Source organism: Salvia hispanica, chromosome 6 (genome assembly GCF_023119035.1).
Source record: "Salvia hispanica cultivar TCC Black 2014 chromosome 6, UniMelb_Shisp_WGS_1.0, whole genome shotgun sequence".
Classification (NCBI taxonomy): Eukaryota; Viridiplantae; Streptophyta; class Magnoliopsida; order Lamiales; family Lamiaceae; genus Salvia; species Salvia hispanica.
Window position 1 is genome coordinate 27,918,836 of NC_062970.1, and position 17,779 is coordinate 27,936,614.

Sequence of the window (17,779 nt, forward strand, 5' to 3'; positions counted from 1 at the left end):
TGCTATATACTTAATTAATTAACATCTTATTAATTTCAAGAGTGGACTTAGCAAGAAACACTTATTTATTATTCATAGAGTAATCAAACTCCAACTAGCTAGGTTCCAAATAATAAAGCCTTATTTCGAGCTCCTCTTGAGGACGTTATCAAACGAGACTCACCTCGCGCACGATTCAACATAATAGCAATCATAGCACCGCTAGATATTAATCACCACTACCCAATATACCTGGATGATTGGGTTGTGAAAAAACCCCACCATTTGGTAAATCAAAGTAGTGCATAATCAAATACCTTATGCTCAATATTAATGTACATTGATTAAGAAATAATTATCAAGACCTCGTCTTTCAGTAGATAGCATAAAGACTTGTCTCGCTGTTAGATTCAATTCAGTGCTCTACTACATGAATGTCATCTTATTTCATTAAGGCTTAGAAATATGCAGACTTCATTACAATCTTTCACGATAGGTAGTCTAAGCCTATCTGAGTTGTGAAATTATTGTTTTTCTTTGTTCAGAACTGACCGTGTTACCTTAAAGTGGACGACGCCTACAACCGGTCTACTAAAACAAAGACTTAGACTTTGTTAAGTTACTTATACATTTAAACATGCAATAAACATCCATTAAATGTAAAACATAACAACATTACTACAAAAACAATCTGTTTTATTCCTTGGAAAATAAAATAAGAGTTTTTACAGTATTCAATAACTCGAAAGGTGATTTCTAGTATACAAACTCTAACAATATGTAAAATCATTATGACGATAAAGATTTATTATTACTCCCTCCGTCCACAAACAATAGATCTATTATAGTTCGGCACGAGTTTTAATGTAGAATTGGTAAAGTAAGAGAGATGAGAAGAAAAAGTAGGTAAAGTAAGAGAGATAGGGAGAAAAAGTGAGTAAAGTATGAGAGATAAACTTTTCATTTTTAGAAAGTGATCTATTTTTTGTGGACGTCCCAAAATGACAAAAGTGATCTATTTTTTGTGGACGGAGGAAGTATAATAGAATTGCATCATTTAAAACTACTACTCCCTCCGTCCTAGCCTAAGTGAGATTTATTCCATTTTGGTACGTCCCAACCTAATTGAGACGTTTTTTTTTTGGCAACAATCAACTAACTCCTCTCACCTACTTTATTCTCTCATCTCTCCTACTTTATCCTCTCTCTTAGTTTATTCCTTCTTTTTCTTTCTTACTTTATTATTTCTCTTACTTTATTCTCTTTCTCTTTCTTACTTTACTCTCTCTCTTAGAGCATCTCCAACGTCGGACGTCCCAGCGGGCCTTGGACCGGCGTGTTCGACGTCCGTCGGGGACGTCCGCCACTAGGTGCGGTAGGGATGGTGTCACGCCCGCATTTTCTAAGGATAGAAAATACGGTTGATCGCGACTAGGGGAGGGTTAAAGAAGCGAGAAAGAAAGGGGAAAATAACGAAACTCGACCATAGCTCAAAATAAATGGAATAGCTCGAATAAAATCAGAGTATTATCTCAACAATCAACAACTCCAAATGAAACTATCTTAACAATACACGAACTTAAAAGAAACAACATTCAGCGGAAGCATTCGAGAGAAGAATAATATTATGTACGAAGACATAATATATTCAGAACATTTAAAAGCAAACACAAATCTTCACCAGCTCTACTCAATACCCACCGCGCTCGTCAGAGCTCAACCTGCACATTTTAAAAAAAAAATGCAGGGCTGAGTACTTGATGCGCTCAGTGGACTCATGCCGAAAACATTTTATAAAAAGTATTTATCATGACACCATTGAGTGCCCTCAGGGTTCTAACTTTAAAAATACCCGAGACACTAAACTCATTTCCATTGTAAAATTCGACTTCAGTCATTTTCCCATAGATGTCTACCATATCTGATCCATTGATGACAAGGAATGTGGCCACATTCCAAGTCACTAGACCGGCCGACCCAAAAGACGGCTCACGATCCCCATTGGTGTACACTAGCCTGAGTAGAGACTCACTCCCTAGTCATACCCGAATTCGATTATCCATAGATGGCAAAAGCCACAACAGATAGGTTCCATAGATAAAACAAAACACGGCATGACAAATATTCATTTTCACATAAAAATATACTTAGGGCATTGCCCTTATTTAAAAAGAAAGCTCACCTTGTTCTCTTAAATCCTCAACTCGTCTTTCTGTTCCGTTCTCAAATAGCTTGCAAAAATTCACCCTTTTTATGGAAGAACATAATATGCAAAAATTAGACTTTGCAAAAAGAACTTAATTTAAAAACGATGCATGCATCCTACGTGTGTGTGCTCAAATTATTCTTCGTTCTTTCACAGAGTTGAACATATATATTCTCGCACAATCAGTCCAACGCCTACTCGAAATTATTTCATTAGCCCAGCAGAAGTTACTAAACACAAACTAGCTACAAAACGATTTTAAACAGAAACTTTCCAACCCTATTTGTTTAATCTAAGAGGCTCAACTCATGAAATTTAGATGGCCTAATAGATAAATGAAACTTGCAAAAGGAAAAGAAAGAAAAGTAATTAAAAGACTAAAGCTAAATCTCCCTGCCGTCATGTATATACTCCCTATCCATTGCAAAACAATTAAAAGAAAGAAAAGTAATACTGCAAACTCCCGGCCATCACAAACGCATTTGTCTCACTCTTTTCTTATACCTCACACCCCAAAATCTCTCTCCTACACTACGGCCGCCGCCGTTTCTTACCAAAATTCACGACGACTTCAGCGTCGCTGCTTCTGTCACGCCGTCTCCATCACGCTGCAATCCAGCCGCTGCCCGTGAGACCAATCGATGATGTCCGCCTCCCCCTTTTCCCCTTTAATTCTTCTAAATATCTTTATTTAAATTCTATTTGTTCTGGCAGGGGTTCATGTTGAATTAGTTTCAAACAAAAGGGCCAAAGATTATATCTTGGGAGCAATTACAGATTATTTAAGGAATTATTCAACAAGTTTCAAGGATGAACTAAATTCTCGTGAAGGAACTACCGTGAATGATATGCCGTGGAATTAGGGAAAAGAAAATACCTTTGCTGCAAGGAGGGAACTTAAAATTTGTAGGAAAACAACTTGATGAAACTCTCGGCTCTCCCTCACTCCATCTATTTCTTCTCAACTTGTGGAAGGGTAGAAATCTGCAGTAGATTGGTGGCTTCTCTCTCAGATTTTTAGATGTGGTAGAATCGTGAATTCGTGGGATATGTGTAGGCAAAACTGATAGATATGGTTGGCGGATAGATATAACAAATTTTATAAAGATTGTTTTGTTTGTTGGAGAGATTTTAGGGAGTGGAGATGTTGATGAAACCGTGAGAAGAAAAAAATGGTTCCAAATAAAATTGGGCTGCAAAGAAATAAAGACTTGGTTCTGGGCCTCAAAATGCATTCAAACTAATTTAATGAATTGGGCTTGCAAAAGAATTATTTTCTAAGTCTATATGTAAATTCATTTTCCATCGTCGAAAACACATGTCTCGTTCTTTGGTTTTCCATTCACATCTTTCTCATTGGTCGTAAGTCGAGTCCTTCAAACGTTTATAGAACTTGGGTTTTAATAAAATAAAAAAATTGTACAAAAGATGTCTTTGAGAACAAATAAACAGGTAGAAAAAGTCGGGATGTTACAGATGGACGCGGACGTCCGTAGCGGACAAGGGAGATCCGCGGCATTCGCGGGACGTCCGTCGCGACGGCAGGCGAACGTCCGCCATTGTGGCATACCGACGGACGTCCGCGGCGGACGTCCCGATGCGATTTTTAATTTTTTTTATATTTTTTTTTACAAACTCTATATATACGGCTCGTTGAACTTTATTTCATTCGCACCACTTGTGTTAACAAGTTTCTCTCTCTCTACGTTTCTATTATTATTATGGCAAGTGGTAGTGGTGGTGGTGGTGGTGGTGGTGGTAGTGGTGCGGGTGGTAGCGGTGCTGGTGACTAGCGCCAGATCGTTAGGGATGGGCCGCGGGCTGTTACGTCTAGGGAGATAAATCGGGTGTTACAAGCGGCCATGAAGCAACAACAACAGTCGGCGGTACCTCGACCCATCCGTCGTCGAACTACAGTACCTCGGGACCGCATCGCTGCACACCATCGGTTGTACGCGGACTATTTTGCTCCGGAGCCACGGTATGGGGACAACTTATTCCCCCGACGTTTTAGGATGAGTCATCCTATGTTTCTTCGTATAGTTAGCGCTTTAGAGCGTCGATACGAATATTTCAGGATGAGAGAGGATGCGGTTGGTAAACCCGGCTACACGCCCATTCAGAAGTGCACTGCCGCAATCAGGCAGCTGGCATACGGAGGTGCGGCCGACATGTTCGACGAGTACCTCCACATCGGCGAGTCGACTGCCCGCGAATGTCTGGAGTTTTTTTGTCAAGGCGTTAGGGAGATATTCGGGGATACCTCTTCGGAAGCCTACCCCCCAAGACTGCCAGGATTTGATGACTATGCACGGGAGTCAGCATGGGTTTCCGAGAATGTTGGGCAGCATAGACTGTATGCATTGGGAATGGAAGAACTGCCCATCCGCCTGGAAAGGGTTGTACACAACCGGTTTCAAGAGCAAGAATCCCACGATTGTCCCTAAGGCGGTAGCTGACTACTGGATGTGGATTTGGCATGCATATTTTGGATTAGCCGGTTCGAACAGCGACATCAATGTCCTGCAGTCGTCCCCCCTTTTGAACGACCAAGAACTTGGTGTTGGTCCGGCTGTCAGTTTCGTCGCCAACGGCAACCAGCACAACATGGGTTACTATTTGGCAGATGAGATTTATCCTATGTGGCCCGTCTTCGTGAAGACGATCAGATGCGCAACAGAAGATAGGAAGAATATATTGCGAGTCGTCAGGAGGCAGCGCGCAAGGATGTGGAGCGGGCATTTGGTGTGCTCCAGAGTCGATGGGAGGTATGGAAGGGTCCATCGCGGTTGTGGTATATGGACGGGATCGTTGATGTCATGTACGCATGTATTATCATGCACAACATGATTGTCAAAGATGAAGGTCCATCACTGATTCATTGGGCCAATGACGATGATGATGGTGCCGGCCCAAGCCACGGTGTGGCCACCCCTAGTGGACGTATGGGGGTTACACCATGAAGGGGCCGAACGGGTGCGTGCGTTTGCCGACATGCGCCAACGACAAGCCCATATTCAACTCCGGAACGATATAATTGAAGAGCTATGGTTGCGTCGGGTCATTGTTGATATGTCCACTTTGTTAATTTGTTTAAGTTGTTTGTTTTTTGTTGTTGTTGCTTTTTTTTTAATCTAATGAAATTATTTTTGCACTTTGTCTGTCCGTATGTGATAGGAAATTTTAATTTCGTAAATTGTTTAATTCCATAAATTGTTTAATTTGGTGAATTTGTGAATTTTTTTTATTGCGGAAAGTCCGCGCGGGAAGTCCATGTGATGTACGCAACTGTGCAGTGGGATGTCCTTATGACGTGGCAGTGCTGTGGGAGGTTCTTATGACATGGCAGGAGGTGTTTTTGGAAAGTCCGTCGGGAAGGGCAAGGGACATCCGCCCCCACTGGAGATGCTCTTACTTTACTATCAATAATTTAATTCACTAAACCCCACTACCTAAATTCTTGTGGCAAAATAGAAACGTATCGCTTAGGCCGGGCGGAGGGAGTATTATTCTTTTCTGTCCCACAACATTGGTCATGTTTTGACTCGAAACGAGTTTTTAGAAATGTACAGTAATAGAAAATAAGTTTAAAATATTAATGGAATATGAGTCTTGTTTTTATATACTTATTATTTTTTATAATAAAAGGTGAATAAAAATAAATTAGTAAAATGTGAGGTCCACTATAAAAAAAGGTAATAACAATGAGATAGATGGATATCTATCTATACTACTTAAAAGTGACAGTTTGTTAAAATTACTATAACACCCTTTTTGGAGGGAAAATGAGAAACTGATGTGTAATTATTTCTTTTTAATTGTTATTGAGTTTTTTAATAAAATTGTGCAGATTCTAAACAAAAAGAGAGAGGAAGACACGTCAGACATAGAGGCACAAATATGATTGGACAAAAAATTGGTCCAATGAAACATTAGCTTCTAAGAAGATGGAACATTTGTATAAACACACCATTAACTGAATAGTGAATGTGCATTTTTTGGACTGATTTTTTTTATTTTTGATTGTTGATTGCAGAACTGCAGAGCTCTTGGAATCAGGCAATAGCTCTGACGGTGTCGGCGGCTAGGCAGTGCAAACGATAGCTCCGAACATAGAGAAAGAGAGATGGAGGCTGAACATTTGTGTAGGATTTGTAGGATTATTAATTATGAATTTATGTACATATTGTTTGGGCTTCAGTTAGGCCTTTTTAGGAGTAAAGTGGGTTTAGTGGGTTGGATCTAATGGAGGATTTTAGATTTAAATAATTTGTAATTGTAAATTTTTATTTAAATAGAATTTTAGTTTGGCTGTTGGGTTCTATTATTATGTATTTTAAATTTTTATGTTCAATGGCTTTGTAAATATATTTTTTAAAATTAATTTTTTTATTAACTAATTAAATTTATATATAATTAGTATTGAAGTTATGACAATATAAGTTTAATATTAAATTTGTAATATTAAAAAATAAATATATTGAGGTAGACAAATGATAATATGGTGTCGTGTTAGATTAATTATAAAAATAAACATAATATATTTAGAAGAAATATGTTAGTTGAAACACCTTATTTAGTTACGGTATAAATATTTTTCTAAGTATATTATGAATTGAGGAAATACCCTATTTAAAATAATTTATTTTAGTAACAAGGTTTCGATATTCACTATGTGTTATTTATTACTCCCTCCGTCCCGGCTAAGATGACACATTGTTTAGTCGGCACGGGGTTTTAGGAGTTATTGGTTAAAGTGTTTAATTGGAGAGAGAGATGGTGGGTATAGTATTAAAGTAGAGAGATAAAGAAAGATGGATATTTTAATAGGAGTGAGAAAAAGTGGTTGAGTGTATTAATTGGAGAGAGAAAATTACCAAAAAAGGAAATGTGTCATCTTAGTTGGGACAAACTAAAAAGGAAAACGTGTCATCTTAAGCGGGACGGAGGGAGTAGTATTATTTAAAATTATTTAATATTTCTTATTTCAATTCCAAATTATTAATTTAATTATATTTCATTGTCTTCGATCCTATCAATATTTTTTTTGTGTGTAGCTAATGTTGGTAGTTCCGTTCAAAGTCTCATAGTTATAAGTGATGTTGTTCTTGATAACACAATTCATGTATTGTAAATAACATTAATTTACATTCGTCGACTTTAAATCAAGATGGAGGTATTTTTTTATTTATGTATCCAGATTCCTAATATGACATCTATTCCTGGAAGTCCTACATTAGTTGGTGTTCTCTGAAGACTCGAAAAGTACTCACTATGCAGAAAAATATACGGGCATATAATTTAATTTGGATTTTTCATCTTTGATTTTTAGTCGCACTTTTTCCTTTATTTGTATTATATATCTTATTTTAACTAACTCATTCTGTCAAAATCAGGTTAAAACCGTTTAAAAATTGATGGAATTATTAGTGTATGACCAATTATGATCCGAGCTGAAATGTTTAGGATGCAAAAATTCAAAAGATAAAGTATAGGACCAAAACCATGAAATGGGTATATGTTCAGGACCAGTTCTGGCCTTTAGTCTTTATTTTATTTTACTCCACTCATATTATAAAATAAATTGTATAAAATCGTTTGTCGAATGTGAAAATATTTCATTTTAGAGTGGATTTGTGGTGCGTTCTTTTGGTTTAGCTGAGATACATTCTGTTGAGTTTTTGAATAACTTAAAGTGTTCAGGTACACCTAATTATGAATTGTTGCTGAAAGTTGGTACTCATGTGATGATGCTAAGGAATATAGATCACTTGAATGGATTATGTAATGGCACAAGATTGCTAATCACACAATTAGGTGATTATGTTTTGGAGGCACAAGTGTTGGCTGGCCATAATGGTGGGTATAAAGTTTTGATCACTCGAATATCTTTAATTTCTTCTGATCCAAGGTTGCCTTGACTGTGTCGTATGCAATGACAATTAACAAAAGTCAAGGTTAATCTTTGGCTCATGTTGGGTAATTCTTACGAAAACTAGTCTTCAGTCATGGACAATTGTTTGTTGATATATCTAGAGTTACGAGTCATGCAGGTCTGAAGAGAGGGAGAAAACCCAAAAAAAGAGTGTTGTTTACAAACCCAAAATATGATGCAGATTCTAGACAGAGTTTGACACTTTTCATTTTTGTCAGTCCACAAAATGTAGATTCTTATTTGTTGTACAAATATTTTTTTGTTGTTGTTTATAATATTACAAATATTTACTACCTCCGTCCCCTAAATTTTTACATACTTTGACCCAGTACGGGTTTTAAGAAATGTAATGGAAAATTAGTTGAAAAAGTTGGTGGGATGTGGGTCCTACTTTTAAAGTATTAGTTTTATAATAAAATGTGAGTATAAATGAGTTAGTGGAATATGAGGTCCACTACCAAAAATAGTAAAAGTGAAGTGTGTCAAATTTTAAGGGACGGACCAAAATGGTAAATTGTGTCAAAATTTGGTGGACGGAGGTAGTATTTTAATTAGTTCTTATCTGTAAATATATTTTTATACTCATTTATTCTATATTCTTTATTTTAAGTTAATATATCTTCATTATTTAAAAATTTTTTATTATGTGTATAGCACATACGTTAACACCGGTAAAAATAAATAACAAACTTCCTGGGGGCAATATAATAATATCGAATTGTGTATATTGTGTTTCTGAGCGGTTGGACACCCGTTTTAGATCTTCTCTTTTTTTAATCTTTCTCTAAGTAATTTTTTGGTCTTTTCTTTTTTTCTAATATTTTCATTAGCTTGCAGATTTTATATTCACAACAATTTTATAAAAGAATTTATTCTCATGCTTTTAGAATGAAACTGTCATCTTCATTTAAGAAATTGTTCTCCGTTCACCATTCCTTTAAAAGAAATTGTCATCTTTTCTGTTACTATGCATTGTTCCCTATTTAAATGTCCAAGTCAATCTAATTATTTTTGCACCACCCTCAAACCTAAAATCCTGAATTCGCACCCGGTGTGTCTAATTTTTGATGAGAAGGAAATTTTTGATGAGGAAATTTTTCGTCGATATTTTTTGTTATGAGAAGGAAATTTTTGATGATTTATGGTGATTCAATAAGTGAATATATTTATAGGAAAAAAAGTTGTTGTATGAAAAAATTAATGGGATGAATGTGTGGGAATAAGAAAGGGCTGGGAATACAAATATATATAACGAAATCAATATGTATCAACTGTATATACCGATTTAAATAATAGTACTTCCTCCGTCCCATAAATATACGTGCACTTTCCATTTTCGTCCATTCCACAAAAATATATGCATTCCATTTTTAAAAAGTTATCAATTTAATAATTTAGGTCTCACTATTCACTAACACTAACTACAAATCTCCTTCTCTTAATTTATCATACCATTCACCTCTTCTCTCTTACTTTACTAATATTGGCTTAATTCTCGTGTCATCTCCATTGCCCATATTTTTATGGGACGTAGGGGGTATAATTTAATATTTTGGATTAAATCCATAAATATATCCATTAATTTTTAAATTATTTATAAATTTATTTATATTTTTTGGGTATAAAGTATACGAAACGCTACGGTATAACTGTATAGTGTACAGAAGTTTGGTATCTGTCATATACGATATATCAAAGTTCAGTACGATATATCGAAATAACGATACGGTCACGATAGTGATATTCCATACTAAAAGTTTGGTATACCATAATTTGATATATACTGAAACTTTCGATACGGTAACGGTATGAAATTCTACCATATCGATATTTTCAGTAACAGTATGAAATTATTCTCTACATCATTAACTTACTTTACTCTCTCTCAATTTTAACTATTTATTACTCCATCCGTCTCTGAAAATTTGTCACCTATTTTCTTTTTCGTCCGTCCGTAAAAATTAGTCACCTTTCACTTTCACCATTTTTTGTAGTGGATCACGTATTCCACTAACTCATTCTCACTCACATTTTATTATAAAACTAATATAAAAAAATAGGACCCACATACCACTAACTTTTTCAACCCACTTTCTATTATATTTCTTAAAATCCGTGCCGGATCAAATGGTGACAAATTATAGGGACGGAGGGAGTATCATTTTTCTAAAATGAATGTTTAAAATGAAACACCTCTACTAAAGTGAACAGAGAGAGTATTTAAACTATTAACCTTATTATACAATTATTATTTAATTTATATTAATATATTACATTTTAAAATAATAGAATGTCTCGTGCATCTTTTGGTGAAATACTACTAGTTAAACTAAAGCAATACACATATATTACTACTACGCTTGGCAATTTTAATTTACGTAGTCAGAACAAATTAAATGATCATATTCTTATGATGTTTAATTCTATGTCAAACATTTAGATGATTATTATTACGTGCAATACATACAATTTATCGAAGAGAAAAAACATTGGTGGGCCTGTTACTCTATATTTGCAAATAATAGTCAGTAGATTTGAAAAGTACATCCATTTTGTTAAGAAGCTTGGAAATGCGCTCAGCATCTTGCAATGCATGGGTTGTCAGTAGGGTCACGTGGGCCTAACATGGCCCATTACACATTTTGCTTGTGAAATTTTTTAAGTCAAATTTCCATCAAAATTTGCAAATAAATCATTTAATAAAAAAATATCAATATAAATTTTACAAGTAAATGATGTCGGTTTAATGAGGTGTGTGTCACATTTAGTTTTGACGAATATTCCATTCGTGAAACATCATACAACAATATTTGATGTATTTATAATTCATACTTTTTAAAATTTATGTGTAAAACTAAAATACAACTTCGTGTATTTAAGTGCAAATAATCTTATTTTCGATTATCAAATAGTTAAAATCAAACTTTAGCATTTATAAAAAAAAAATTGAAACCATATTAGAGAAATTTTCAATAAAAAGTGGAGTGAACTACAAAAATGGTCCCTGGACTATGGGGTTATCTCATAAATGGTCCCTGGACTTTAAACATATCACCAGCAGTCTCTGGACTAAGGGTTAATATAAAAAACGGTCCTTTTGCACTGTTTCAAGACGAAAATGCCCTTTTGAGGGGTTTGGGGGGCTTTGGGCAATTTGGTCTTTTTATACTTTTAACATTTTAAATCTGATATTATTTCAGTTACGTACTAAATTTAATATTATTTCAAAATTATCATTCTTCTTCCCTTTTGTCATCTTTCACTTTGTTTCTTTATTTCAATATTAGATTTTTTACAAAATTAAATTTTAAATTTCAGTCTTTAAATATCAATAAATTTTTTAAATTGTAAAAATTATTAAATAACAAAAATTAATAGTATAAATAATATTTGATAGTGTCTAATATTTAATCAATAAGACATGACAACGCCTTAGTTTTAATCAATATTTAATAGCTTTAATCATAAATAGATCATATAACACGATTTATTTTGAAATAAATATACATCTAATGTAAGACTAATAAAATTTTCATATATTAATTTGAAAACAATCAAAATTACTAGAAAATTTCAACAAAAATACTCCTATATAAAATTTTTAGTCAACTTCATAATATTCTATCACAATAAGATATGATAGTGTCTTATATTTAATCAATAAGATATGACAACGCCTTAGTTTTAATCAATATTTAATAGCTTTAATCATAAATAGATCATATAACACGATTTATTTTGAAATAAATATACATCTAATGTAAGACTAATATAATTTTCATATATTAATTTGAAAACATTCAAAACTACTAGAAAATTTCAACAAAAATACTCCTATATAAATATTTTAGTCAACTTCATAATATTCTATCACAAGCAATTATAACAACCGAACGGAGGCTAAATAGAATAGCTCTTATTTTTCCATCATGATTAATACTCCCTCCGTCCTAAGGAAGATGACCCCTTTCTTGGGCGGCACGGGATTTTATGCAACTTTATTTTGTGTGTTAAATGGAGAGAGTAAAGTAAGAGAGAGAGGATAAAGTAGAGATAAAGGGGTTTCCATTTTAAGTAATGAGTCATCTTGGTTGGGACAAACCAAAAAGGAAAGTGGGTCATCTTTAATGGGACGGAGGGAGTATTATTTTTTCAATTCAGCTGAACATTATATTAAATAACAAAAATTAATAGTTTTAATCAATAGTCCATGAATTAATAGTTTTAATTAAAAAAATTTATTGATATTTAAAAATCAAAATTTAAAAATTTAAAATTTAAAATTTAATTTTATAAATTAAATCTAATATTGAAATAAAGAAACAAAGTGTAGGATGACAAAAGGGAGAATGATAATTTTGAAATAATATCAGATTTAGTACATAACTGAAATAATATCAGATTTAAAATGTTAAAAGTGTAAAAAGATCAAATTGTCAAAACTCTCCAAAACCCCTCAAAAGGGCATTTTCGTCTCAAAACAGTGTAAAAGGACCTTTTTGATATTAACCCTTAGTCCAGGGACTGCTGGTGATATTTTTAAAGTCCAGGGATCATTTTTATGAGATAACCCCATAGTCCAAGGACCATTTTTGTAGTTCACTCTGAAAAGTGGAACCGAAGTCTTAACCAAAACTGAAAACGAAACAAAATATAGCCACTAAATTCCAGACTATTTATTGCTGGATTTGCGTACTGTGGCAATTTTTGTAATATTTACTTGTGCAGGGGTCGGGGAGAAAATATATAGTTTGGGATTAGGCGGTTGATAATTTTTTTCTATTCTTCAAATTTACTTATTTTCAAAATCCTAAATTTATTTTCATAATTAGAATATCATTAAATGCAAGGATTACCAAGGCAAATAAGGTTAGACAGTTCTAGCTTATGCTAATAGCGTTATGTTAAAATGACAACACCTCTTAAAGTGACACCATATCACCGCGTATCCAGCAATATTATAAACGCTACACAACAATCTATAGATTGTTGTATAGCGTGTTGGATATTGTTGGCCGAGAAAATAATGTTGTATACAGTGTTGTATATTGCTGGCCAAGATTTTTGGAATGATGGTATGGTGTTATTTTAAGATGTGTTGTCATTTTAACGCACCCCTATATATATATATATAGGGATGTACTAAAATGACAACACTTTTTATTATGACACCATACCACCATTCTCAACCATAGGATCTGGAAATCGGACCATTGTCATGCTGCCATGTAGCAACTAATTTCAATTAAAAAAAAATAGAAAAATAGGGTAAATGGTAATTTTGACATTGGTTATTCTCACCCCCACAATTCACGTTTTTTCCTTATTCAACAAATTTTGTTTTAGATTTCTTCCAAAATCTGGTGATGTTATTCCAGATTTCTTCCAGATTTCTCACCCCCCAAAATCGAGAGATGATATTCACGCGATCCAAATCTGGTGATGATATTCCTCAAGTTCATTAATTCCATCTTCAATTGTCAACAATTTAATTCCAATTGCAACAAATTTTATTCAGTTTCAACATTTTTGGTTCCACAATTTGCAGTTCCATAACTGATCGAAGACGATTCTGCCTTCTTTCAGCTCCATAATTTTCACCCGACTGCAAATTGCAGACGACATGGCAACTGATTCGATTATCAGTTTTGATTTGGATGGGTTTTCCAGAAGGTGAGCAATTATATGTTGTAGACGTTTAATTTTATGTGTTCGATGATTATTGGTCAATTTTGTTAGGTTCTATCTTTCTTTGATTAGAACTTGTTTAGTTGAGTATGTTCCTATTTGTGTTGAGATTACATGTTATTTGCTATGAATTGAGTGTTTTTTTGTTTATGAGCCTACTGATTATTGTTAAAATTCGTTTTAGTTCGCTTTTGATTAAGTTCTTGTGGTCATATATTGTTTTTTACAAGATTGCTGCATTATATGGTACATGTTGCAGTCCACCATATGGTCAATTGCAGTTTCGGGAAACAGTTCTGCAAGCTGATTGGTGTCCATGAAAGAGAAGGTTGTGAAGTTGATGGCGAAACCATTGCGTCGGTGTGGAAAGTGCGGAGAAATGTGTCCCCGTGACTATAAATTTCGGCAGCCAAAAGGAATAAGAGAACACTTAGTTCGTTTTGAAGTACTTGAAGATTGTAGTCGTATTTGTTTTTACCTTACCAGATTGCAAGTTAAAGTCATGAATATTACATTGTTACCACGTAGTGTTTGCAGTTAACATATTACATTATTGAATTTGTTCATGTTGTTGTAACTCGAAATGATTGCAAATTTGTTCTCACTATATTATTTACTATTGCTTTGTGGTGTGCAGTATTATGTGAATTTACATTAGTACTTGCACGATACAATACAATTAATTGGTAATTTTATACTATTGGTCAAACACTGTATTCCTATTAATTGGTTATTGCATCCTAATGAATTCAATTTTGCAAGCGCTATAATTGCAGCGCAATGCTTCACATATTGTAGTACAAAATAGAAAATATTGTTGTTTATTCTTTGACTACCTTAAGCATCCAAAAGTTATAGAATTACAGGATATCAAACAAGTACGAAACAAAGAACATTCAAATTACATCACCAATATTGGCTACACCAAAATAAAACCGACTTGTTTTAAGTAAGAGTAGTTACCAAATCAAAATATCAATCAAATCATCTACACAAAAAACCAATAAAGAAACCAAACTCTATGTTTGAAGAAGAGAAAAAGTTCAATAATTGGTTACTATTTGTGGTAGTTCGTGACCATCTTCTCAACATCTATTAGTCTTTCTCCTCCTCGAAGTACTTTGATGTAATACTCATGACATAGTCAATTACATGAATGCCGTTGTTGTACAATATTGTTGTATTGTACGGTATTTGCCACAAAGCAGCTGGAAGGATTTTGATTTCTTGTTTGTTAGGTAGCATTTCCATTCGCTGACCTTCGTGCCCATATATGTCTCTATATGACATGAAATGCAAATCTCGTAACATAAAACTGCAAGATTTAGTTTAGTAGCAACACATAAGTTAGACACTTGAATATGGGTGCACTTCATATACAATACTAACAATCATTCAACCAATGATGCACATTACAAAACACACGATGCACTGCAATATTGTAAATGATGCACTGTAATATTTGGTGATAAACAATACTGCAATATTGTAAATGATACACTGCAATATATAACTAGCAATACTGCAATATCAGTATCACATATATAACCAGCACAACTCAGTATAGTTTGGGCATGCAACGAAACAAATTTGTAACAACACTATATATGAAACTAGAATTTTCCAAGATGCACATCACAATACACATAAATGGAAGATAGTGTATAATGATGCCCTGCAATATTTGGTGATAAACAATACTGCAATATTGTAAATGATGTACTGCAATGTATAACTAGCAATACTGCAATATAAGTATATCAAATCAATAAAGCAATGCAGCGGAAATAATAAAGCAAGCGAGCAAACAACAACCAACCAAACTACACTATTCTTATATTTGCAAAAGTGTTTTTAATCAAAGTATATTGTTCTTATGCAGATCATGTCACAAAGTACTGCAATATGGTATGAATTAGTATGCAACATTAGCTATGGTTGAGTTTTCCTACCTAAACCACCAGGTCCTCTCCGACTTGACTTGACTCTCCAGATCCAGTCTCAATTATCTCTATTCCACCATCTGAATTTTTGTTCACTTCCTTGTAAGCAATCGTTTATCAAATAGCAAGAATCGTATATCACATAACAAACAACACATAAACCAAAACAATTTTGAAAAATCGTTGAACACAAATTTGAACTAAGATCGTTAATTAGGGTTTCAGAAATCATGAACTACCAAAAACTTTGGAGATAACTACCAAAAATCAACAATCCACCAAGCGAAAACGCGATACAATTGTAGAACTCGCCGCGATACATAGAAAATTCGACAAAAAACTGAAAAAGAAAACTAAAAGCATAGAGAGGCGAATCGAAATTTTACTTAGGCGTAATCAAAGAAACGTAGTGCCGCTGAACGTACTTCACAATTTTCAAGCAAATCTCTTCGATTCGCCATCAAAATTCAGTTCTACGCACCGATCGTCGGTGAAATTAGAATTTCGACGATTTCTCTTCGAATCGCCGTCGCCATCAACCGCAGTCAACAATCACCAAGTTTTCCCCTTCGAATCGCCGCTGGAAGTTGATTATTCAAGCATGTGAATGGAGAATCTGGATGTGCTTGGGTTTCAGAATGATGGAATGGATTTTGGAGTAGTAAGGATGGAAAGCATCGCGATTGGTAATTGACTCAATTTCCAAATCTGATTCTGATTTCAATTTTAGGAATTGACAAATATACCCCCACCTGTAATATTCAATATGTTAGACTGCAATCCGTATTCTATTTCAACAATTGAATCCTAGGCGTCCATCTTATAGATCTAAGGGCTAGGATTAGTTGTATGTTGTTACTCTAAACATGGTGGCACCCTAATGCTCCTCTATATATATATCATTAATTCAAGTTCAATAATATAGAGGTATCAGGCATACGCATTACGGAAATTAGCTTAGATAATTGCAGTATATAATGATATACTGTGGTATTTAAATAAGTCTCCATGATTTAACATTTTCACTACTAATATATCGCACACAAATTATAAGGCCCAATGTTTTGTGGTTAAATAATTAATGCTCAAGGCCCACCACTTAGTGCTTGTTTGTAGAGGTGTCAAGTGGACCGGGCCAGTCTAGCCCGGACTGGGCCCAATGAGGCCAGATGATAATTAGGCCCAGCCCACCCCTGGCCCAGGATAGGAACGGGTTGTGCCGGGCCTTGTTTTGTTTTGCATATATGAGCCCAGCCTAGCTCGGGCCCAGCTAGCAAGTGGGCTGGGCCTGATCCAAGCCAAGTGTATATATTTTTATAATAAAAGAGAAACAAATGATAGTCTTCATAATTTAATATGCAAAAATTACAAATTCATAAAGCTTAGCTAAATATACCATGTAGCTAAAATATATCATGTTAGATCTACCAATCTAACACTATTTATTATATACATATACGAATAAAAATTTAACTAATTCATTACTATAATTATGGAATTATTTTTGATAGAGATAAACCAATTAACAATTAATCTCTATAATTATGCAAATCTATTTTAATTCTATAATTCACAAATTTGTAAAGAGAGATTAGTTAACTTTTCACATATTAATCTTGAATTCATAAAATACAGTATATACTAAGTATAAGCATATGGGATAGAATTCATAAAATATATACTAAGTGTAATCCTATGGGATAGATTTAATACTAATTAGATAAGTGAGTTTGATAGGGACTCCACGTCACGCATGAGCCAACCGTCATCACCAATTCCGACGAGAAGCTCCGCCATGCCGGACGACGCGGAAGAAGACGTGCCACGCAAGGAAGTCGAGAAAAAGAGTGGAAGGAAAGAAAGGTCCAAAAGGGAAGCTTCCAATCCAGCCGATACAGAGGCTATGTATCACACTAATAAAGGAAGAGAATATCTAGTTTAGTTAATTATTAATGTTTCTTTATTTTGAACGATATCTTTTATGTTTAGAATAGATTTGTGTCAATCTTCTTGGGTTTTCTTCTTGAT

The 17,779-nt window shown here is 34.1% G+C and overlaps 1 protein-coding gene and 3 long non-coding RNA genes across 5 annotated transcripts; 2 read left to right on the plus strand and 2 right to left on the minus strand.

Annotated features, from left to right (window-relative positions):
• Positions 1-1,465: 1,465 nt before the first annotated feature.
• Positions 1,466-3,326, minus strand: LOC125197331. The gene is made up of 3 exons (XR_007172046.1): positions 3,063-3,326; positions 2,162-2,226; positions 1,466-1,700 (listed from the first exon to the last, which is right to left on the minus strand). It is a non-coding gene; the product is annotated as an uncharacterized LOC125197331 (long non-coding RNA).
• A 937-nt stretch (positions 3,327-4,263) lies between these two features.
• LOC125195059 lies at positions 4,264-6,273 on the plus strand. Its single transcript, XM_048093262.1, has 3 exons — positions 4,264-4,624; positions 4,683-4,953; positions 6,222-6,273. Exons 1-3 carry the CDS (start codon positions 4,264-4,266, stop codon positions 6,271-6,273), a joined length of 684 nt encoding a protein of 227 aa, XP_047949219.1.
• Positions 6,274-13,466: 7,193 nt separating this feature from the next.
• Positions 13,467-14,406, plus strand: LOC125192434. The gene is made up of 3 exons (XR_007171398.1): positions 13,467-13,559; positions 13,669-13,793; positions 14,068-14,406. It is a non-coding gene; the product is annotated as an uncharacterized LOC125192434 (long non-coding RNA).
• Positions 14,407-14,737: 331 nt separating this feature from the next.
• Positions 14,738-16,382, minus strand: LOC125192371. 2 transcript variants are annotated; one of them, XR_007171377.1, is made up of 3 exons: positions 16,177-16,382; positions 15,761-15,831; positions 14,738-15,123 (listed from the first exon to the last, which is right to left on the minus strand). It is a non-coding gene; the product is annotated as an uncharacterized LOC125192371 (long non-coding RNA). The 2 variants fall into 2 exon arrangements; XR_007171376.1 differs by having other exon boundaries at positions 16,138-16,382.
• Positions 16,383-17,779: the final 1,397 nt, after the last annotated feature.